The sequence below is a fragment of the Scomber japonicus genome, chromosome 10, assembly GCF_027409825.1.
Source record: "Scomber japonicus isolate fScoJap1 chromosome 10, fScoJap1.pri, whole genome shotgun sequence".
NCBI classification, from domain to species: domain Eukaryota; kingdom Metazoa; phylum Chordata; class Actinopteri; order Scombriformes; family Scombridae; genus Scomber; species Scomber japonicus.
Genome location: NC_070587.1, coordinates 2,423,728 through 2,448,239, shown reverse-complemented (window position 1 = coordinate 2,448,239; position 24,512 = coordinate 2,423,728). Strand labels below are relative to the sequence as shown.

Below are 24,512 nucleotides of genomic sequence, written 5' to 3'. Positions count from 1 at the left end.
GCAGTGGGTCAGAAAGAGATGGGGCCAAATTTGAAACAAAAAGTGTATGAAGGGCACAGAAGGCCTTTATTGTCATTGCATTGTTAAAAACCAACGAAATAGGAGTACTAGGACAAACAGTAAGGTGCTTCCAGTTAAAAAGAACACATTGTCCAGTCACACAATCTCTCAGACATCCACATAATAAATAAATGTGTGTTTTTGTTCATTCTAAACATTTCCAAAGTGTCAGATAATGAAGTAAACATATGTAGAAGTCAATCCTGTGAGTAAAAAAAGCACTGGCTTCAGGTGGCTTCGAACACTCCATTTTCCATCATTTCTTCGACTGTCAGGCCGAGATGATGCTCTGCTTCGCTCACATTATGGCATTATTGTTTTTATTGTTTTGGGGGTAGTCCAGCTGACCCAAGTCTTAAGTCGAGCTGTGAGTATGTTTCTATTACACAGTATAGCAAAGTACAATAAATAGTTTACCTGTTAGAGGTGTGCTTGTCGTCTGCAGCTCTTCATCAAACATCATCATCACTGTGGCTGTTTCCCCTTGTACCATTCCTTCCTTCATTATTTCTGACTGACTAAATAGCAGCACTAAATAGCTATAATATATCAATGTCCTGTTATGTAGTCATTGAAAGGTGTTTAATATGAAGCAGCAAAAGCAGGAAATGTTGGGATTTCATCAGCAGTAACTTGACAGGCTTTCAGAAAACCAATCAGAACAGAGTGGGCTCATCATGGGGAGGGCTTTAAAGAAACAGGAGCTAAAACTGCCTGTTAAGAGACAGAGGCTGAACTGAGAGGCTGCATGAAGGGCCAGAATAAGATAAATAAAGAGCGTTTTTGAACTGTGAGTCATGCAAAGCTACTCTAATGGAGTCCCAGAACAAACATAATAGGTCCACTTTAAGTTAAAGCATAAGTTAAAACAATGCAATAAGGTCAGAAAACTTAGACAGCAGCAAAGAAAGAAAATACAAAGTGCCTCATTTACTAAAGGTCCTTACCCACACATTTTTCACTTAAGATTAAGTCAAACAGCTACCTGGTAAAAATCCAATTTAATGTCTCCAATACTGTGTGATCAATGTCTTTTAATTATCTGAGGCACAGAGCCCTTGGATATCATTTAAATTTTTCCCCATATCTTCATAAATGATTGAGGATAACGTCAAAGATAATTCGTACTCCTGCCGAGAAGATTATAGTTTAGTTTTTCTTTCTGTCTGTCAACAGGATATCTCAGAAACCTCAGAACAGATTTACGTTAACTTTAGTGGACAGGGCAGCCTCAGGCCAAGGAAGATTAGATTTTGGTTATGAGCTGGATCCAGGACTTCAATTAGACAATTATCATTTTTAACTATCAAACTAAACAGCGATAGAATTTACAATGTGAAGGGTGTGTTTGCAGAGTCGCTATCGGAAGAATTATAAATGAAACTCTGTCAGTGAAGAGTTTGTGTGATGGAAACTATACCCTCTGTTTTGTTTTCATACACCTCCTTTCTCTGCTCATCTTAATACAACTTTACATTTGTCTCAGGACTGGAGTTCTTATCTTAAGAGCTGCTTTTTGTGTTATCTTTTAGTCCCATCTGGGTGAATGGGTTGAGGTCAGGGCAATGGCAGCAGGAGAAAAACAAAGACATTATCTCTGGACCAATGAATTATAAAAAATAAATGATGGAAATATCATAATGGCTTTGGGTAGCACAAGAGCATGGCTGTAGATCAACCATTCTTGAGTCATGTCAAGTCTTTTTTTACTTCAACTGCTTCAACCAATGGCTTTTTTTGTTTTTGAGCTTTCCCTAACCAGCTGTGTAGAAATGTTATATTCTGTGAGCATTAAGATCCTCTCATCTGTGCTGTGTGTGTGTGTGTGTGTGTGTGTGTGTGTAACAAGCAATTTTTTTTAATCATTGCCAGGCCTATTTGTATTATTGTTTAATTATTTTATTGATATTTGACTTTGTTTTTAAAGGAATAGTTTTCTTTCTGTCTTGTAATAGTGACACCAATCTCTCTCTTTTTTTTCCTTCTTTCAAAGATTTATTTTTGGGCTTTTCATGCTATTATTTTTAGTAAGTAACTGGCAGAGAGGGTGACAGGAATCAGAGAGAGGGGGGGGGGGTGACCTGCTGCATAGGTCCCTTACTGGATTCGAACCCGAGATGCTGCGATTATACAGTATGGACTGCGCTCTAACCACTGGACCACCAGGACGCTTCCACACTAATCTAATTTCTACCCATTAAATACAAAGTTATAGTCAGGAGATCAGTTAGTTTAGCTAAGCATAAAGACTGGAAACAGCTAATGTGCTCTTTTCAAAGGTAAAAAAGTTAAAGCTTATTACTTCCTTGTCAAAAAAAGCAACATTAAAACAAAAATGTGTGGTTTCACAGTGGCTCATGTTAGCAAGGCTAGCCCCTTAATGTCAGTGTTTATGGTAAGCTGAGCTAACCATTTCCTGGCTGTAGCTTCAGCTAAAACAGACATGAGTATTATTAATCTTCTCATCTAACTCTTGGAAATGAGCGTATTTCCCAAAATATCAAGCTATTGCTTTAAACCAGTCAGCCTGTATCAATATCGGTGCTTGTTGCTTTATTTATTTCATGCTGTTCTGTTTCTACCACTCTCTGCTCCTTGACCTGCAAAGTCTCATTATAACTAATGTCTGATGACCTCATTAAGGAGACCTATCAAACACACTGTAATGACAACTGACACTGATGTTATGAGGACAGACATATGTCACAGCATCACAGCCCTCCTACCGATGATCCTAACTGACCTTCTCTTTCCTCCTTCTCTCTCCTTTCCTTCCCTCCTTCCCCCTAACCCATCTCTCCTCCTGCTCTGCTCTCCAGATGCAAGGTGTGCCGTCCCCCCCTCCTATCATCATCACCATCATCGCTCTCACGCCCACTCCTTCCACGCTCCCTCCTACGACCGCCCTGTTCCCGAACGTCCCTCCTTCGACCGTCCTTCCTACGACCGTCCTTCCTACGACCGCCCTTCCTACGACCGTCCTTCCTTCGACCGCCCCTCCTTCAACCGTCCCTCGCACGAGCGCCCCATCTACGACCGCCCCTCACACGATCCTCCACCCCGAGACCACTGGAACCCCCGTCTTCGCGTGAGCACCGGAAATCAACTCTACATGTTGGACCAGGAGGAGGTATTGTACTTCACACACCAGGAATGCACAGATACTGCTTTCACACAGAGGCGGCGGAAGCCAAATTTGCTTTTAACAACTTTAAAAACGTCAGTCATGTGAGACATAAAAAAACAGCAACCTTGTTTTCCACCCTTTACGCTGATAGAGGACTTTACACCAGTCACTACCAGGGAGCTGTGAGCTGGTAAATTTAAGAGTCAGCAGTTTTTAGTGGGTTGGTTTCTGAAGGTGCATTTGAATCCTTGGGCCTCCTGGTCTGGATGGAGAGAGAGCGCGTGGTATTATAGGTGTCTTCTTTGTCTGGGTTTACTCGTAAAATATATATTAAATACCTTTTATTTAGGCCTCTCATTATGCAGTTTACCATATTATATAGTACATAATTATAGTACAGATACCACTTAACATACTGATGGCACATTCACATTACACATTGCAGAAGAGTTTACTCTCATTGCAGTATGCTATGATTTTCAAAGTAATATGCATAGTAAAATGAAATATAACACATAAATCACTTTGAACTGCTTTCAATATAAATGTAACTTTTCACTTTCAGCAGATTAATGTGAAAACAGCCTTTACATATCAAACTCTGCACATACATCATGCCACACAGTGAAGCTCAAACATGAATTGAAGTAGAAGTAAGCATGCCCTTTGTTGATTGGAGCGCCATTAAGTTCTGAGTCTATAAAATCACTTAATTGATTCTTTTGGCCACTTGAGGGCAGCGTAATAAGCTGTAACATTGACAGAGTATCTATGGTCTTATAAACTTGGCATGTTAGCAAACAATTTCTTATTTGCACATTCAGCAGATACAAAGCAACATCATCATTCATTTTGAGTCAGGTCACCCGGCAAATATAATTTCAATATTCACTCCCCTCCATCAACTCCTGAGGGAAATATGTGGCTGTTAATGTGCTCACAAGCTCGTTGCTAACTTTGCCAGTCTGCTGTGTACTGCTGGGCCTGTAGTGTACCTATTGTTCATATACTAATATTGATTAGTTAAGCTTTAATTAATATTTGATCTCTTCAGTATTTAATTAACAATGAACATGATACCAAACATTCACAGTCAGACAACTAAATAGCTAATATGTAATCTACCTGAGTTTTACATTTTTGCCCAAAGTAATTTGTTGTGTAATTCTTAGAAGGAGAACCTATAGAGAGAAAAATGATTTCAAAGACTGAATTAATAAGCACATCCAATTTAAATTTTAACAGTAGTTTCAAATGTTACAATACGTCTGCAATAGTTGTCTTAATTATTATACATTGTGAGAGAAATAATCCACTAAATGCTTCACTCAGACTAGCTCTTTCTTTGGTAAAATATAGGTTGATGTCATTTTCAGGACAGCCTGATAGCAGATAGTTTCTCTCAGTCTTTGTGCTACTTTAAGAACCCTACTTTTCATCTAATATCTGTTAAAAAGGAGGTCAGACAGAGAAAGTATCCAGAGTTTATCTCAGAAGCTTGAGCTTCCTTGGATCGCTGTCGCCTCAGGCTCGCTTTCAGGGGTTCAGTTTCAAGGGCAGTTGTTAATTCTGTGGGAATCTGACTATAACTTTTGGCCAGTGTCTGCATTATTTAACTGGATCATCACTGTGTAACCAGCAACCTCAAAGAAAAAACTGTGATGTGGAGATATTTCGGACCATTTGGTTTTGAGGGGTAGGGTGGGGTTCTCACTTTATCAACCTGCCTGATCTGAAATGACAAGAGCTTACATGTAGATGATGCCATTACTTGACTAGAATAGAAAATGCAAGGCAAAATGTGGATAAATTGCAACTGAGTTTTGCCCATTTATAAAGTTTTAAATGCAAACTAAATAATAAGGCTGGTGATATTCTACACTTTTCTTATTTTCAACAAATCCCATGAAAAATCCAAACCAGCACAAGTGTCCTGTGTGTAGCTAAAGCCTGATATAGATTATTCCTCTGTGTCATGTTTCAAAACACATCAGTGAGCCAGTTGTACCAACTGCCATTATTGCCATGAACATGGGTACTGTAGTTTATTTATTTTGAATAAATCCACTCACACCATCCTGCTGCTCATTTGAGCTCTAAATGTATCTGTATCTGTGTCTGAAGCTAAAATAGTCCCCAAGAAATCTGCTATTTACTCATTTCAGTAAAATTTGATAAAAACTATAGTGCCCAACTTTAATAAAAGAAAGAAGAAATTAAGTTTTTACATCTTCACTTGGGAAGCACAGACAGACGGGTACGGAAGTATGAAATCATTGACTTGGTATTTTAATGTCATGTGATTTGTTGCAATAAGAGAAATACAAATGCTGAACTTATCATTAGATAGTGTCAAAGACAGGTTGTGGGTCTATCTATAAATGTTACTGCTGAGGGTTGTGTGTTTGGTGACTGTTTATTTGTTTAATCAACCATTGCAAAACTTGGTCCTGCCATGCTGTTAAACCAGCAGAATATAATTGTCATCCTCAATTTTGCCCTCAGTTGATTTTCAGATCACTTAAAAATAAAAATCGGATTATGCAGTGCTCATTGTGAATAAAATCTCCTGTTGTTCTTCAGGCCAGGAGAGGGTACTGTTCTCCAGCTTTTTCTACCTCTGCTTTGCAACAAAACTATTTCTCACACATAAATAACACAGTTTTTGGCTGAGATTGGATTTACACCATTACAATTATAACACCACCATAAAATCTATAGGTTAATTAGCAAGTCTGTTTATAGACCACAGTAGCTGACATAAGTTTTAAATTGCTTTAAAGCTTTCAACTCAGACAAGTCAGCACTTTAAGTTCAGAGAAGTTAATCTGAGAAGCTGCATACCTTGATATATGACAATACAGTTGTACTGGTGCTCTGTTTATTGGGTTTTATCTTACTTTTATTGTATTTTATAGATATCTGTCTGACTTTTTGTCATGATAAATGTACTTTGTGAGTTCTACAGGATATATTTGTGAATGGTGTTTGATTTAAGCCATGCACTGAGGCGAATTCCTATGTTCAGCTATGTTGTCGATAAAGTAATGAATCTTCATGTGGCCGGTCAAAGTGTTCGGGTGGCGACTTTTACTGTAGTGTGAGTGCACGGCTGCCAATAGTATTTCAAATTGTCATCACTCAGAGGAATAGAGCGCACTGTGATCCCGATAAGAGACCTGCGCTGCTCTAGAGGGACTGAAAGGAGAGCCCAGTTCAATTAATCAGAGCCCTATCCCTGTCTAATTGTGCCAATAAGGCAGCAGCTGTGAATGGATTGGAGGCTGGACTGACGTGCTGATAGCCGTCACCTCGGCGACGGCGAGAGGCGTTAAATATTCATGCCTGTCACTCACCTCATGCAGAGCCGGTGTCCCTCTCTTCCTCTCTCTTTTGGGCACACATACACACATTCACACACACTCACCCTTCAATTTATTTCCATTCGTTTTAGATGGCTTCAGTGGCTTGGCAAGAAAAGCAATCATACTGTACGTTTCCATAGCAGAGATATGGAAGATCAGTGGACGGCCTTGCTATTTTTTTCTTTCTTTACCAGTGTTGCTGCTTCCTGCACATTTTGATATCAGCCCATCTTTAATACACCGCTTTCACCATTTTCTGTTTGCTTATATGCTTAGCATCTCAGTTTAACATCACCTGTCCAATCCCCTGCTCTCTCTTGTATCTCTACCTCCTTCAAGCTCAATTCTTTTCATTTTTATGCCGTCCATCGATCCATCACTCTTACCTTTTCTCCTCTTCTCTCCATCTGTTCCCCTCCTATCTCTCTCCTTACTTCATCTAATCCTTCTGTGGTTCCATATCTTCTCTCTCTCTCCCCTCCTACTCTGCCCGATCTCTCACTCTCTGCTTTTCTCCCTCCCCCCCTCCTTCTGTCTCCATATTCGTTGCTACCACACTTTCTCTCGCTCTCCATCTTTCCTCCCCTCCCCTTCCATCTCTCCCTCTTTCTCTCTCTCTCTCTCTCTCTCTCTCTCTCTCTCTCTCTCTCTCTGGGGTGACTGGCAGGAGTCTTTGGCTTTCCCACAGGCCACCTGTCTCTGTGCTCCTTGTAGTGCTTTTTCAGTTGCCACACTGTTTTTCTGTTGTTGTTTGTTTTGTGAATGACAGCCATCAGTAAGACGCAGGAGGTACGTTCTCCTGGAGAGCTGAGGTGTCGCTACGGGGGAACAGGACTGCTCTGCTGTGTCTAAAATGTGTCACTTTGGAAATGTGTATTAATCGTTTGCCCGTGTGTCTCTTGACGCCTGGTGTGTTGAATTCATTGAATTGTTTCCTCGTGATGGAGTGCAGGCACTTCATAGGGTTTGAATGGAATTACACCCTTGCTGAGATGTCAACACCCTTGACTTACTTTAATTGCCAAGGATAATAGAAATACTGACAAGATGTGTTGTCTGAGTGGCATGTCAAGACACTGAGTGTAAGGGTAGAATACCATTAAAAGTTTAAACAAGACCAGGTCGAGGTCTTAATAGACATAACCTGCCCAACATAGAGGGCTTTCAATTTGTACGTTGCCTGGATACCATCAAACATCGACATCGTCAGCATTTATAAGATTTTTTTTTTATGCAAGTTTAAGTTTATTTAATTGTATAGCAGTTTTCAAACAGTGGTTATACCTCAAAGTGTTGTACACATAACGAAAACCATTAAAAATACATAAAATACATTGCACAACCTTGTTGTAAGACAGGTTGAGTTAATATTTATGCTATTTTTTATATGAATTATATATTATTTTACTTACCCACCTGAAAAATAGTTGTAATGGAGTAACTTTCAAGTTAATCATTAATGCTGAGAGTAAATGACCCCAACGGAGTGTGTGTCATGTGTGTAATGCTTACATTTGTAAATGTATTGTATTGTTTTATTGCTTATATTTTATTTACCATGAACACGCAAGTTCCCAGTTGGTTCAAAATAGATTCTGGGATACTTTGCTTCAGCCAAGTAATGATGTAACTTCGTCACTCAGTCAGTGGCAGACATTCGCTGTTATAGGATTGGCCCCGCTTTTGCAGTGCAGCTGTAAATGCTTGTGACATAAAGAAAGACATAAAAACACACTGCTTATGATTACAGTGCCCCTCTTTTTCTATTTTTTATTTTTTCTGAATGTGACTTCTTTGCTGTCTCCCTTGGGCTACTGCGTGTGATCGATAGAAAATTATTTCCAATGGAGTCTGAACAAGAAACATGGAGCTGTATTACCTACATAGCAAGTGAGCATGCAGCCTGAAGCACCAAACGCTGTCACTTAGTGTTCATAGTATAACCCAGTGCCTCAAATATGACCATAGACTATCATTGTTGTTGCAGTCCTAACAGGAAGTACATCAGAAAGTTGCTACTTTTGCAGGGATTATGCATTATGCACAATATGTTTCCATTATTATTTAATACCACCCTCAGCAAAACAAAATGGTACACTCCAGGCACATATCCATTAAGATTGAGATTAATGATTATTTGTATTATTGAATAGTGAACCAATTCTTTTCTGGATAAATCATAATAGTCTATAAAATGTCAGCAAATAGTAGAAAATGCCTGTCACAGCTTCCCAAAGCAGACTTTTAATGTCATAAAAAAGTAAGAATATCAGAAAATAACTTTATGATGAATTAATTATCATAATTGTTGCTGATTCATTCACTGCTGATTGACTAATCAATTAATTGATGAATCATTGTAGCTCTCATATGATTGCATAATTGCATATTTACATTTTGCAGTGAGTCCTCTTTTGCTGTATGTGTTTCAGCTTTGTGGTTGCAACAGAAACACGAAAGAAAAGATATTGTGTGAGCAGCTGTGTGTTAATCCAGTCATCATGAGTGTTTTAAACAGATTCATAGACTGATTGATAACTGATTATAGATTCATTTTGGACCTCTAATGTAATAATAATGAATAATATCCCACTTATTGTGATATTGAACACATTTAAAGACATTTGCAGTTGTTTAAGAATTAGGACTTTGTTAATGAAGTAAGCCAGATATGGATCACTTGGGAAAATCTGGGTTGCAAAATTAAATGCAGCCAATAATTAAAGTAAGTAATGAATTTCTTTGTTTTTTTGTGATAATCTTGGAGATCTTGATCTGTGAGTTTTCATTCCTCTAACTCCCATTTTCCTCCATCTCTCAGTATACTGCTCTGCCTCTTTCTGTGCTGTAGGGGGAGTGAGAGTGCTGGCAGTGATGGCTGCCTGCCATCCTCCCCTCTTCCTCCTCCTCTCATCTAACATTAATCTGAGGTGACAGAGTTTCATACACCATCGCCACGCACCAGTGCCCTGCCCCCCAAGTCATGTGTCCGGGCTGCGTTCCCCCAACTGTGAAAGAGTTATGCAAGAAAAACTGACAGAGGCCACACAGCCTTGTTTAGCCTGCAAGTGTTATAAGGAGCTGGGAAATAACAGACAGAGAAGTAGATGTTGTATCTTTCATTTGACATAACCACAATGATTGAGTACATTTTCTTATTTTTGGTAGAAGTGTTCCTTATTATGTCGGTAGTCCCGTTTGCAGCTTTGATACTGAATTTGAAAGCATTAGTTCATGAGCCGGTCTGCAAACAAGCCCCAGCACCTCTTTGGCTTTAGCCTGTGAAGCTACTGTTGTCACAGTGCGTGAAGAGTGGCTCAGAGGTGGATAGTGTGTTTGCTCATGACCCTGGAGAGCACATTTAGGTGGCTTTTGTGTGGGAGTTAGAAGGATTAATTATGTAATAAATGTAGGTGGGCAGTGATACTCAGAAGTAAAGGTTGATTGTTTTACCAAGATGGCTGACCTGAACAAAAAAAAAAAGTCTTGGTATTTGACTAACTATTACCTGTCATATAAATACAAATTGTCACTCACTCAGAAATAAATAATCTTTCAAAAGGTCATCCTGTACATACAAGGTTTAAATGGCTTTTATCTCAGCATTTTGATTAATTCGCTTCTCCATGTGGATAGTGTACCTTTTTTTTTCAATACCTTAGAGGCACTTAGAGGGAAGAGGAAAACTAGGCCTAATTTGTCTCCTGCCAACTTACCAGGAGCAACTGCCAGATCTCGATGACCTTAAAAGCAATCCTCTGCCATTTATCATTTTTATTAAGAAGAATTGTACTTTGCCAGGTCTGTCTCTGTGAGATGTGGACACTTAGTGGTAATTTGAACTTTTTCTATGAACTTAACATCTACGAATGGAGGCAATGAAGCATTTCAACTTTAATTTACATCCAAAGTATTATAATAGCCTTATTCACCAAATTTACAATAGTAGAAAAGCAAATATACTTTACTTTGTAAGGGGACTAGCTAGGAAGTTGTTTCTGTCATTTTCCTCTCAGTCCTCACTGTGACACATCTTTCAAGCTGGCCACAATTTGTAATGCGAGGTCCCTACTTACTTATATCAAATGATGGTGTTTTATTATGGTTACAGTTATGTTTTCATCATGCTTATGTGTTCACATCAATTGAAGGCAATACAGTATTTTATGGGTTAAAAGAAAAAGATAAAATTATTTTGGGGTTACGATACAGTTTCAGCTCCTGGATAAATGTCAAATGCAAGGAGCAAGTAACATAAAGTCAAATTTTACTGCACTATATCCAACACAATACACGATAGTATAGTCTACATATTTAGTACTGTATACCACAACAATTAATTTGGGATTTTTTTTCCTTGCCAATAAATCTCATGTGCAGAGCCAAACCAAGTATTGTGTGTGTATCCAAAGTCTGATATCTTATTCCTCTGTAGCCGTAGACCTCTATTGTCAATGAGCCCTGGCCATGTTGCACTGGGTGACAAGTTCCTTCATCACAAAGATAATGGGCATAGTAGTATGTGTTGCTCCAAAGACTGCAATCATATTTTCAGTCTCCAGAGAGTAGTTCTGTGTAAGGCACATGCCAATGTGCATACGTGGGATCAGATTTCTGTTTACAGTGCTTTGCAATTCATAATGTAGAATATTACAAAGCCAAGAGGTTGCGATATTTAGCACAAGTATTAACTTCACAAGTCTGTTAAGCTTTTTAAACAGAACCATGTTCACGCACATGTGCAGTCAGACTTTGAATACACACAAAATCCTTGGAAGTTCATTCATTATTGTTGGTTTGGTTCTCCACATGAGATTTGTTAATAAGAAGAAAAATATAGAAAATTGCAAGCCGTATCCTTTAAAATCATGATCTCAAGTAATAGCAAATGATCATCCATTGATTCTGTGTCTGAAAGGCCAAACATGCTCAAAATGTCAGCCCTATTGGCCTGTGCACTGTGTGTTTGTTTGTGTATGTACAGTATGTATTTCTGCGAGTCGGATCAGTGTGTGTTTTATGAACACTGTAGCCAGTGCCTGAGGTCAGGAGGAGATGGAACATCTGTCTGTGAAAGGACGTTACTAATGCCTGAAGGACAAATCGTGCTTTTGGCCTACTCAGCTGCCTATCATTATGCATGATGTGTGTGTGTGTGTGTGTGTGTGTGTGTGTGTGTGTTTCTGCTGAGGTGAAATTTATTTCTGTAGGTGTTTGTGCAGGTGTGTGGACAAATTTTTGTGTTTTTTTTGTGTGTGAGCCAGAGTTAGACAGCCAGCAGTGTTTGATTACTGCCCTGTTAAGAAATAATGGATTGCACAGTTTTCGCACATTACACACTCTATTTCTTGCAGTCTCACACACACATACAAACTCCCACACTTTTCTACCTTTCTCACAGAGACATGTAATCTCTCTCTCTCTCACGCTCTCTCTCTCTCTTGTCTTTTCACATCCACACAACTATACACAGCATCCCACCGTATTCCCCTGCTCCTCACAGCTGGGCCTGAGGAAGCAGTAGTGACATATGGGCTAACCAGCCTGCAGCATTTCTCAACTCAACCTGCCAAGCTGAACAAAAACACCCTCCTCCCTCTTCAGATCAATGGCAGTCCCTTCCCTCCTTCTCCCTTCTTCCTTTCTTTCTGTACCACCATGTCTGCCTCCTTCAAGCCAATACCACCATCCTTTTATCCATGCCTTTTTCTCCATGCAAGGTCAGTTGTCTGGTTTGTGGTGCGGTGATTGCACTTTCTGATTGAAATTTAATGAACATGTTCATTTTTAATTGTCTCATTGTTAAAATTCTTAAAAAAAAGAAAAAAGAGAGGGGTGGGGATCGATTTCAATTCTGCCCATTACAATAGTCGTCACGGATGCTTAAATCCATCAGGCATACAATTTACACTTCAAATTAGATGAAATTGATTGCTGCACCACAACAGTCCCCAAACATGGCCCAGCACCCTAAATGAAATATTAAAATATTCTTACATTTGTGTTTGATTCATTACAGGACTTATTTAAAATTATAATGTAAGAAATTTTGGGTGGACACGCTCATCTTGTTGAGATGTCATTCGCGCCAGAGCATTAACTACGCATGCATTGGCATCTGTGTGTACCCGCTAGAAGCCCTGCGAGAAAACTTACTTTTCATGCAGTTTTGAACCAGTTTCTTGGACCAGGGGATTTTTTGAAAACTCACAAAAAAAAGAAAGAGAAAAAAAGAAAAAAAGGTGCTTTATTCTTTATTCACACATTTATTACTCTTTACTTTTCTGATCAAACGTCAATCGCTGCGCATCCACATACACTTACTGTAAAGTACAATTTTGGATTTGGATTTTAATTTGTTTTCATGAGTCTGTGCCAAGGGCTCTGCAGCAGCTCTTCATCAAAACGCTTTCTAATCAACTAAGACCTAACGTTAGTCTCTGCAGTGGGTCCACATGTTGGACCCATGTCTTCACCACTTCAACACCAAAATATCATGGTTCCACTCACCTCTTCATCTGGTTGCGAGGATTGTTTCCATCAGAGTCAACAGGTTACGGAATTGCAAGGGAGGATATCCACAATATATCAAAACTAGGACGCAGAGGAACTGATTGATACCATCATTCTTGGTTCTGCACAGGTTAACACCACATCTCCAGGAGAAATTGACTCTACTGTTCACTGCCTTGCTTTGATTTCACCCACTGTTGCTGCTGGGACCACTGTCACCGTTGCAGGTCCACCTGTTGCTGCTTGGGCCTCTGCTCTGGTCTCAGTCCACACTGTCACCACTACAGCTCCAGCTGTTGCAGTTGCTGCTCGGGCCTCTGTCCACAACAATGACATTTGGGACAGAACTGAAGCTAAACTCAAGGTCTCTATTAATTTTTGCACCGCTACATCCTTAATCCTGGACCATGTGATCGTAGAGTTTCCCTCTCTCGCTCTCCCACAACCTGCAGCATCCCACTGAAAAACAAATTCAGTATTCTCACCTTACATGATGATGATGATTTCCCTGCTGAGCTAGACGAGCCAGCTGTCCACCTATCGGGATCATCCATGGTCCGACATGTGCAAATCAACAGGTGCCTCACCTCCTGCAATCTATGTGCTCTCATAAAAGACACCATCATCTCTTAAGGAGGATTTTATCTGCCTCATTGACAGTGCCTTGAATGATAATCAGTGCATATTCTCAGGATACCCTCCCATTGTTATGGCAATGAAAAGAAAAATTTAGTGAGCTTAATTGGCAGCTGCACATTTGGCTTAAAGGCTACTGCTGCAGTCGGGACCGTTCGTGGACAAATTCACTGCATTTTACAGAAGAGCCTCTGATGAACATCAACTGGTTAACTTACGCTGATGATAATTTAAAAAATATCTACAATGAAATAAACCTCCCATAAAAAGCCAGACCCAAAAACTGTAGGAAAAGCCACTTTATCAGACATTATCTTCACAAATAACTAACTTAACTAATTAAATTTGACAAGGTTCTTGAAAATAACAGATTTCCTCAAACAGTCTCAGATCATAGTGCATCTCGTTGGGAAGGTTGTTTGAGTACTCAGACCTTTTCATTGACGCCATTTACTAATATTATAATGATGAATGCTCTTTGTTCAATCGATCCTAAAAAGGCCACTGGGACTGACCAACTAGAGCCAAGGCTTCTATTATTAGCAGCTCCATATTTAGTTGAATGCTTGTCTTACATTTTTAATTTGACTGTTGAAGCAGAATGCATCCCTTGGAAAATAGCCTATGTATTACTTGTGCATTAAGGGAGTCAGCATAATGAGTTCACTATTGAACAAGTTCTAAACTTTCATGTCTAGCTAAAGTGCTAGAGAAATTAGTAAATGGTCAGGTGACAACATTTTGATCTCAACTCTTTAAAATTTGATCAATCAATTTATACCTGGGCATAGTAATGTAAAACCTTAGGAACAGTACAATTACAATTAATGTGTTTGCAGATGACGCTGTTCTCTTTACCACAGCGCCCTCTGCTGCTCAAGCTTTTCAAAATATTTATTTTGACTTGTGTGTTTTCGAGCAAACTGTACTCGTTGACGTAAATATTAACACTTGGACACTAATTGAAAGAGTATCCTCTTATAAATAACTTGGTTTCTGGTTAAATGATGAGCTGTGCTTCAAAAAGCATATTTAATTAATGAACTAACTAAATCACTGAAAGCAAAACTGACATTAATTGCAGAAATAAGACAACCTTTTTATGTTTTGGACCATGGTGATACAATTTATTTGCACATTCCTGCTGCTACACTTAAATCTCTAATTTCAGTATATCAGCTCTCAGATTCATAACTAGAGATAGCTTTCGAATGCATCATTGTATATTTTATGAGAAAGTGTGTTGGCAATCATTGGCACTGAGAAGGGAACAACATTGTGGTTATCTACAAAGCACTACTGGGCAAACTTCCTACATGTATCTCATGTCTTCTCAATATATCATTTTCACACTACACTGGATCCTGGGATTGTTTGGTCTTTGAAGAACATAAGGTTAGCACCAAGGTTGGAAAATTGGAGTAACTTGCAACACTCATATTCATTTCAAACATCTTTTGGCAGATTTGGCACAGTGTGAATGTACGTGTTTAATGAATGATGTTGATGTCCTTGGTTAAATGTCTTTGAGTGTTATCATAATCAAGCAACATTATGAAATAAGTAGTCCCACTCAGTATGAGTCCTGGAAAGCAGCAGGTGAGCCATCTGTCATTCTCAGCTGTCAATCAACGACCACACAGCAGACATTAAAGTCACCTCATCTTATTTAAAAAATCAAATTAATAGAGTTATGATTTCTAAGATGACCACCAACAAACTTATTAGAGGGCTCATATTTAGCAACTGAGACTAGAATGACAAAGGTTATTGTATTTGTTTTTCCAGAGCAATGTTGACACTTTTTGAACAGGAGTGATTTGAAGCCAGGGATTTTTTGTGCAACCGCCATCTAGTGGCCGTCATTGGTATTGTGCTTTGAAATACTTGATGCATTTGCTCAAGATGCTGGTTGGTAGGGATATTTATGGTTCTCAGGTAATGATTCCTATTTTGTAAACCCCTGACCTTCCATCGAACTTTGTTAAACACATTAGTGCCTTTCAAGGTATCTTTAAAGTTATATTTCTGCATCTCTTCGAAATTTGTATGGTATATTAATGGTTCCCAGATGGTTTTCTAGAGGTGTCTCTAGTAACACTGTGACCTTTCTTCTAGTGCCAACATCAGGCACAAGAATTATTCAAATCTACTGGGCAGATTGCCATGAGATTTGCTGATTAGATGCATGCTTTTACAGAGAGCCATTTTAATTTTAATGACCCCTTGGCCGTTCCTCCAGCACCAGTTTCAAGATAAACTTAACATTGTTAGTCCCACTCCGGGTAAGGCTCAAAAGATTTTAAATATGAAAGACTTCATGAACAGTGCTGCAACCCCCAGCTCACCTTTTTGATGTCAGAATTTCAGAAAGATGCTTGACAGGTGTATGGAGGTGAGAAAGAAAGTATGCAGGATTTGAACTTCATCCTTCTCAGAGGTACTTCCATCACTTTCCATCATGTGAAAGACCGTGCCTTTGAAAATCCAATATCCAAAAGCGTCTGTAGTTATTCCTGTTGTACCAGTTATTGTATCTCATGTATTCATCACAGCAGACTTTTTGCTCCACTTACAAGTTTGGCAGTGGAACAGGTAAAATCTACAGTTCATTTCAAGTGTGCCCTAGCTTTAAGAATTGTTAGTAATATGGTTTATTCGTTCTAGTGGGATGTTATAAACAATGCAGTTGGTAGATAACACCATACCAGGTCTTTAAAGATTTATTTTAGCAGTGGCATATTGTGTTTTAAGTTAAATAGTTTCAGTAGATTTGTGTTTTAAGGTGTGAGTGTAATATTTCATCTGGTGAAAAGTCAGTGTGCTAGCCTGATGCTGCCTCTCTGTTCTTTGTTGACACTGAGTGCAAGCCTGCCAGCTTTCTGTGCCCACTCATGGCAACCCCCGGAGAGCCAGTATTATGTCTTCAGCTCCAAACTCTGCCACATCTGACCAATAAAATTCTGCCACATACAAGAATAAAAATAGTCTTCAGGTGTGTGTGTCCCCTCTCCCCCACCCCCACCCCCCACCTGGAAGCAGGGGTGGGATGCTTATTGGTGGGCTGATGTGTCAGGGTCGGGTAGAAAGGTATTCTGGGTCTTTTCCATGAGTCAAGTTGTCAGTGATGAATTGCACTGAGCAGGGCGGCAGTAGGGGAGAGAATGAGTGGGCTTGTTCCTGTTCAAGCAGATGTGATTGAGGAAAATTACCATTTTTAGCTCCTTTTAATTGGGTAGTGTTGACATCAAGATGGCTGGTCAAAAATGTAACTTCTTAACAGGCATGGATTTAACTTAGCTCATGGATCATTCTAGCAATTTGTGTGCAGCTAATTGTGTGAGATTACATGTTTGTATTTAGATTCTGGTATGTAAAGAGAAAGGGCTCAAGGTGTTGATCTATACGGAAAAGGCACAAACGTATGCCTTGGCTTACCAAACATGTATTTTGTAACCTTCTCACAACTCATAGTGTAGATAAAAGTAAACGCAGCCCATTTGTCTCCTCTGGATTCCATGGCAACAGCTGAAAATCTGGACAGAGAGAAGCATCACTTTAACCCTGCTGAAAATCACCACAATCCCTTCAATAGCCGCAAAACCATTCAGCGTGATTACCTGGCATCTTAGTTTGCAACTCCTCCGTACTCTCCTCATGATTTCTCTGTCATGGACTCAGGGCTGGCACAGTGCTCAGTGAGCCATTATGAAACCACTTTGTCTATTATGTATATTTAGAAACACTATCAAGCAACATGGTCGCAGTAAAGCTACAGTAAGAAACTGTGGCTTTATTAGTGTTCCTGATCAATGAAGAGTCGGTAGAATGTGAGGTTAATTCAGGTTTACTGTTACTCATTGCCACTAAAACATATTCAATTAGTCCAACAGAGTGCTCGGCCACTCTCTGCTGCCGTTTCCTACATTAATCTGGCACGGAGAATTAAAAGAGGGTTAGAGAAAAGCTGTGTGTACTGACAAGACTTGGTTTCAAATTGAAGCAGAATGCACGAAGAAGACTTGGATTTAGATGGAAGCTGAGTGCATAGTTTTCTTTCTTGTCTAATAATGTCACCCTGGTAAGAGGGATATTCTTACTAGGGCTTGGCAGTATGGTGATATAAATATTGTGAGACCATGTCAATTTGCCATATCGTTTTACCCTGGTAGCTATTAATATGATATCTCTTGGGATAATATGGGATATTGAAAACTGTGATATAGGATTTTATCCATGTTGCCCACTTCTAATTCTTATTAAATAATCAATAATGCTTACTGTATCCAAATGGTGGTTATAGGAAATAAGCAAGATTTTGGTCATTAGTTGTAGGTATTTATCCTGCATTGATTTTTACCCATCGATCAAGTGGATTCTCTCTTGTGTTAACGCTTATTTAATGGAAAGCCATACAGTAACTTGAGATATTTTCTCTGGACCAAAATGCTGGACCGGTACTGATGGAGTGAAAGAAAGCTAGTGCGACAAAAGAAAAGCCCTAAAAAATGACAAAACCTCTAAGCGTGCAATAACTTGAATAAAGGGGAACTTAAGACACGACTTGAGTTCAGACACTTTCAAATTTCAAGCAATTTCAAAGTGCTTTATATGCATTTAAAATAAAATAAAAAAGACTTTTGTGAAGAAATAGCATGTAAAAGAAAATGTGTACAATATAGGAGGCAATCACGTGGAAGATAAAATGAGTGAATACAGGCAATGCACACAACATTAGAAGGCAGCAGAGAATAAAAGGGTTTAAAACATGCCCTTAAAGGCAGTCATATTTGGGGCACTCTGTAGATCTGGAAATTGGTTCCCTAAGTGTGTCCCACAGTAAATTTCTGAGTAAATGAACATACATGCTCTCTGAATTCTCACGCTGGACTCATAAAGAATGGATGCTCTGTAATATATTTTTCAGGAGGATGGTTGTGCTGTAATTTCATCATAACAAGCAATATGTTGGTACCAAGAAAGAACTGCATTACAGTGTAGTTTTGTGCACTTTGATTGCGCAAGCAGCCACATAGAGTAATCATATATGCAGTTGATTTATGATGCTCGTCTGTGATTAAGTTGGATAAAGAGACTCATATAAACAAGATTTTGATGCTGTGATGTGAAGCATCCTCTGCTCGGTTGGTCTAATTAAATTATCGCAGTAGAGATGTGCATTTATGTCTGTGTGTGTATGTGTGTATGTGTGTTCCTGTGTCCGATGTGCTACAGCTGTAGTGTGGTAGTGGCGAATATTAGCAGCTTGAAGTGGAGCAGTGTCTGCATTAAAGTTTTATGTGCCCTTGCTTTGATGGACACACATCTGCAATTATACCAAATAGTCGTTTTTGTGCACGCTTATAGATGCAGAAAAAACATAAATAACTTAAAAGCATACAAACAAACATGCACACACACACACACACACACACACACACTCACACTCACTCTTTCATTCTTTCATCTTAACAGGGCTCCTTCAGAGTGAGTGGCACACGGCTGTCTTGTGGGACATATGGCTCAGTGTGACCTGCTAGTGTCCTTCACTGTTGTTGGCTTTTCTCCAAAACCCCCCTAGGCTGCACTATCCTGCACTGCTCTCTGCAGTTAGTACCACCTTCTGACACTAGCTCTCTGTGTTCACACCAGCTCTTTTATGTCCCGCCGTTGCATTCCTGTTAGGCACTAGTTTCAAAAGGACACAGTCAAAAGCACAGCGGTATTGTAGCAGAACAAACAAGGAAGGCTGTTATCATTTCCAGAGACTCCTTGACTTATGTCAGTAAGGATACACAGAGGACAGTGGCTGTAGTTCATTTTTAAAAGGGTACATATTATTCACATTTACAGTTCTATATATTTAGTCAGGGACTCTACTGAAATCCTCCTTATTAATCTTATAATGGCTTGGCTCCTCAGTTCAGCCTCTGTGTCATACAGGCTGTTTTAGTTCCTGTCTCTTTAAGGCCCTCCTCCTGAGCAGCCCACGCTGCCCCTCGGCAGACTTCCGCTTGGTCTGGAGGTTACATCATCAAACTAGTAGTAGGATTTACTTGAAATGTAATCTCATATACATTTGTACATGTTTGAGCCAAAATCAAATCTGAAATAGGAGAGAGGATAACACAACAATGCTTGGAACAACCTTAGAAACAATCTTAGGAACCAAGGCTGCAGAATAGATGGTCATGTACGGCCATTCGTAACGATCAGCTTGTTGGAAAGGTAGAAATAAACATTCAGGGCAGGTTGAAGCCCTGGCTTTTGACTTGCAGGGAGTATTCTACATGAATTAACCTCAAATTTTGGAACTCTGACCATGTTTGGTATTGATATCTGACTTCATAGCTAACATAAAACCACAAACATATGTCTATATAGGACTATACCTATATCTATGTTTGAAATTACAGCTGTAAATTCATCATTCAGCGTTTGTTATAGGTACAATAATGGGTTATTTCTTTGGTTGCTTGAGTGCACACTATAACAAACAAGCTATCAGCACACAACACCTTAATAATGTCTTGTTTGTGTTCACATTTAAGTCCGTTATTAACTCTTCTTGTCTTCTCCTGTTCCTGAGGAAATTTACTGCAGTCGAAAATGGGATTGATTGAAACAAAACTGGCAAGCCATAACACCAGAACAATGAGCTGAAAGAGGCTAAAAAGCTGTAGTGAGCCGAGCATGACTGCAGATATGGGTGATAATTCTGTCTGGGTTTGTCACATTTGATCCAGGGTTTATTTATTCTTGATTAGAAGTTGCTCTAAATATGCAGGAAGTAGTGAGATATTTACAAATGTCAATATCTATGCATCACCATATGATATTTTGAAATGATCACATCACTTTTTTTGTGTGTGTATATTTTTTTGGCATACTATAGCCCAATTCCAGCAACAGACATAGCAATTGAGTTGAGTTTTATAGATCTGTATTTCGTACTGAATGCTGCATTTTCTGAGTGTAACTGATGTTTCAAAAGGACTAGTGTTTCTGATTAGTGCAGCACATTCCCCCATTTATTTTCCCTCAAGTCTCACTTTTATGAATTCAGGGACTATGGGGCCAAATGTGGTTGAGCTGTGAAGTGTGGTTTATTTTTCCTATATACTTCTAGTTTTCTTTTTTAGCTTTCAATCTTTAGTTCTTCCACATCAGACATAATGTATCATGCTGTGGTGGATGATCTTTAAAAAAGCATTTAAGCTTTTGCCTTTTTGTAGATAAGCTGTTCTCCCAACTTTTACTTTTGCTGAATGATAACGTTGTACTAAGACTTTTGAAAAACACAACGTAACTGGTGGCATGTGGATTGAATCTAATTTTATGTTCATTATCTTCAGATGAATTTTGTGTTTCATTGCTGTTTAAAGTTGCTTTCACAGATCTGTTTATTCATCATTTTGGAAACCTTATCATACATCTATATTTCATGTGTTTTGTAATGTGTTTACTCTACTAATCATTTTAATAATTATCAGATCAAGTTTCCTGTCAACAATTAGCATCTAATAATTTTTGCCAAAGCTGTCCTCTACCACTCTAATTGTATTGCAGTTATTTTTAAAGCTCAATGTGAACAGAATGGTTTATCACATGCAACAAAGAGATGCATAAAGGGTGCACTTGTGTATTGATATTCTATACAGTACTTCAGGCTGCAGCTCTTCAGGAGTGTACGGTTGTGTTTTGACCTTGTGCTCTCTCCGTGCAGGTACACCCTTTGCTGATGCGCGAGAGGCGCTCAGAGTCTCACAGGAACAAGCTACTGCGGCGGACAGTCAGCGTTCCTGTTGAGGGAAGGCACCATCCCGAGATGGGTGAGCTGACAAACTTTTAAATCATATTCTGATCGAAATCTTAATCAGGGTCTTTATATTTTTGTACATACCCTCTCAGTATGTGCCTGACTCTGTGGAACATATTATGACAATGCCACCGATTCTTCTCAACTGTAATTCAGCTTCTCTTCCTCTTGTTCATTATGATTTACACAAACATTATCACCTGCATCACTTTAGGTTAACTTGCCTATAATAATAGGATAGTTGCATAGCAACGACAATGATGTAAAGCTCTTTGCATCCTTTGAGCCATTACTCTCTCCGTTACTAGTGCTGTGACAGCAGAGATAAAAGTATCCCATCTGATCAGGGCTTTAGGCAGCTGTTTTCTGCCTACCAGAATCCGACTAGCTATTGTTTTGTCAGGCCTGGTGATTCATCCGTTATCTTGCTTTGGAATGAAATTCATGTACTGATAACTTGATAATCATTAACATCATTTTTAGAGTTTTTGTCTCTTTCTGTCTTTTCTGTTGATAGGTCTTTATTTCTTCCTCAATATATCTAGATGTTTAAGTTCTTATTATATTTTTGCTTACATTTTTTCTTATTATTTCTTCTTCTCTTTCTTTGTGCTTTTAACCATGTCATCTATCACTCTCTCTGCTTTTACTTTGAAGTTTATTTGTATAGCACTTTTTATAGTGGTTGTAACTCAAGGTGTTGTACACATAAGAAAAACATGAATAAATTAAATAAGAGAGTAAAATATGAGAATACATTAAGAATTAGACATTAAAAAGTGCAATAAACATATATAGGTAGTCAACTGAAGGCCAGTTTGTATAGGTAAGTTTTTACTTGGATTTTAAAAGCTTTATCTCTCTGTATTGTCTTCTCAATCTCTCCTTGGGCTTTGTGAAACTGACCATCTGATAGCTGACTTCTGCCTCTGTTTGTTTTTGCCTGACTCAGTCTCTCTGGGCCCTCTACAAATGTCCCGCTCAGTTTCTTCTTCTTTCTTCACCCTCCACCTCTCCGTCTCACTCAGCTATTTTAAGGGCCTCCCTTGTGTCGCCCTCCGTCTATGATTCTACCGCTGCTGCCGCCTCTTTGCTCCCAAACAGTTGTGCTGATTCAACTGGATAAATATTTCCCTCAGTTTTCATGATGGCTGGCTGTCTGACCTCAAAGCAGTCAAGCAGTGACACATCAGTTGACATGGTCATGCCACATTTTGACATATGCTGACATAGCGATGCCAGTTCATATTGCCCATGTGTACGCGTATTGTAAACACATTCTCATATGTCGGTATGCTACACTGCAGGCCGTAATGCACTGACATTATTATGGACCATCTGTAGTGCCCACGCCCAAAGAGCCAAAAGAGCCAAAAGAGCTTAATGGACCCCAGGCAATTAGTAATTACCAGATCAACAAGAAAGCAAATGGAGGTTGTCTAAGGCCACAGTAAGTCTACAGGGAGCCACATGGCCTCCTCTATAAACTCTCTAAGCTGAGGAAGTCAACTTAAGTCAAGGCAATTTTATTTATATAGCTCCAAATCATAACAGAAGTTATCTCAGGGCATGTGTGCTCTTTAATCTACCCAACATTCCCCCATGAGCAGCACTTGGTGACAGCAGCGAGGAAAAACTCCCCTTTAAAAGGATGGAAACCTTGAGCAGAACCAGGCTCTAGGTGGGCGGCCATCTGCCTTGATCTGGTGGGTTGTTTAAGGAGTCACTGTTTGAAAATACATTGTATATTGTGTTTATTTCCAAGTGTAATTGTCACAGATTTTATGTGTTAATCTGATAGAAGGTGGATTCCACACTGGTGCTCCTCAGTGGCCAACAGATCAGAGTTTTAGTGGGCAGTTTCCTGTATGAGTGTGAAGCTCTCTAGGAAAAGAAAATGTGTACATCATCAAACTTATTTTTGATATTTAATGATGCAATCATTCAATCAATTAATACTCTAAGTAAAATTCACAATCTCTATGACTTGTGCAAGGGTAAAGTTCAGTCTGCGATATGTAGATCAGCATGTTCACACCCAAAAGTTGAATTTTAATGAATATATAACCTCTCAACACTAATTATATTAATCTAGCATCCATCCATCCATCCATCCATCCATCCGAGGCCTGGTCGTGGTGGCGTTAGGCTGAGCAATGAAACCCAGACACCCCTTTCCCCAGCAATGCTTATCAGCTCCTCCTGGGGGATCCCAAGGCATTCCCAGGCCAGGTGAGATATATAATACCTCCAGCGTGTTCTGGATCTACCCCGGGGTCTCCGCCCATGCTGGACAAGCCTGTAACACCTCTAAAGAGAGGTGTCCAGGAGGATCCTGACCAGGTGCCCAAACCATCTCAAGTGGCTTCTTTCAGTGCAGAGGAGCAGCGTCTCTCCTCTTATTCTCCCCTGGATATCTGAACTCCTGACCCGGTATCTAAGTCTGAACTCAGACACTCTCTGAAGGAAACTCGTTCGGCCCACAACTTCATTCTTTCAGTCACTACCCAAAGCTCGTGACCATAGGTGAGGGTTGGAAAGTGGATTTACTGGTAAATTGGGAGCTTCGCCTTCAGGCTCAGCTCTTTCTTCAACAGAGCGGTCCAATCTAACTTCTGATGCCGCACCACTCCACCTATCAATCTCACACCCTCATTCTTGAATAAGACCCAGAGATACTTAAACTTCTCCGAATGGGGCAGCAACTCCCTCCCAACCCTTTAATTAATCTAACAGTGCATACATACATTACAGTATCATCAATTATCCATATCAATTGTAGCAGTAATATTGTATCATCTATAAGAGCAGCATTTCAGGTGTAGCCTCTGACAGTCTAGAGAAACCCTACAATAACAAAATTCTGTACATTGCCATCATGGGTGACCTTTTTTTTGAAATAAATAAATCTGAATAATGTCAGCGATGATAATTAGTCTTAGAGCTATCTTCTCCCCACTGACCAACACAGGACCATATTTGCTATTAATAT

The 24,512-nt window shown here is 39.4% G+C and overlaps 1 protein-coding gene across 1 annotated transcript in view; it reads left to right on the top strand.

The window, feature by feature from the left end:
* Window positions 1-3,157: 3,157 nt before the first annotated feature.
* The window catches only part of syngap1b (synaptic Ras GTPase activating protein 1b), a 100,837-nt gene continuing 79,482 nt past the window's right edge, over window positions 3,158-24,512 (top strand). The window contains exons 1-2 of the mRNA XM_053327382.1: window positions 3,158-3,190; window positions 21,428-21,533. Coding sequence (XP_053183357.1) covers window positions 3,173-3,190; window positions 21,428-21,533 — 124 coding nt within the window. The 5' untranslated portion in view covers window positions 3,158-3,172. The remainder of the gene's footprint in view (window positions 3,191-21,427; window positions 21,534-24,512) is intronic.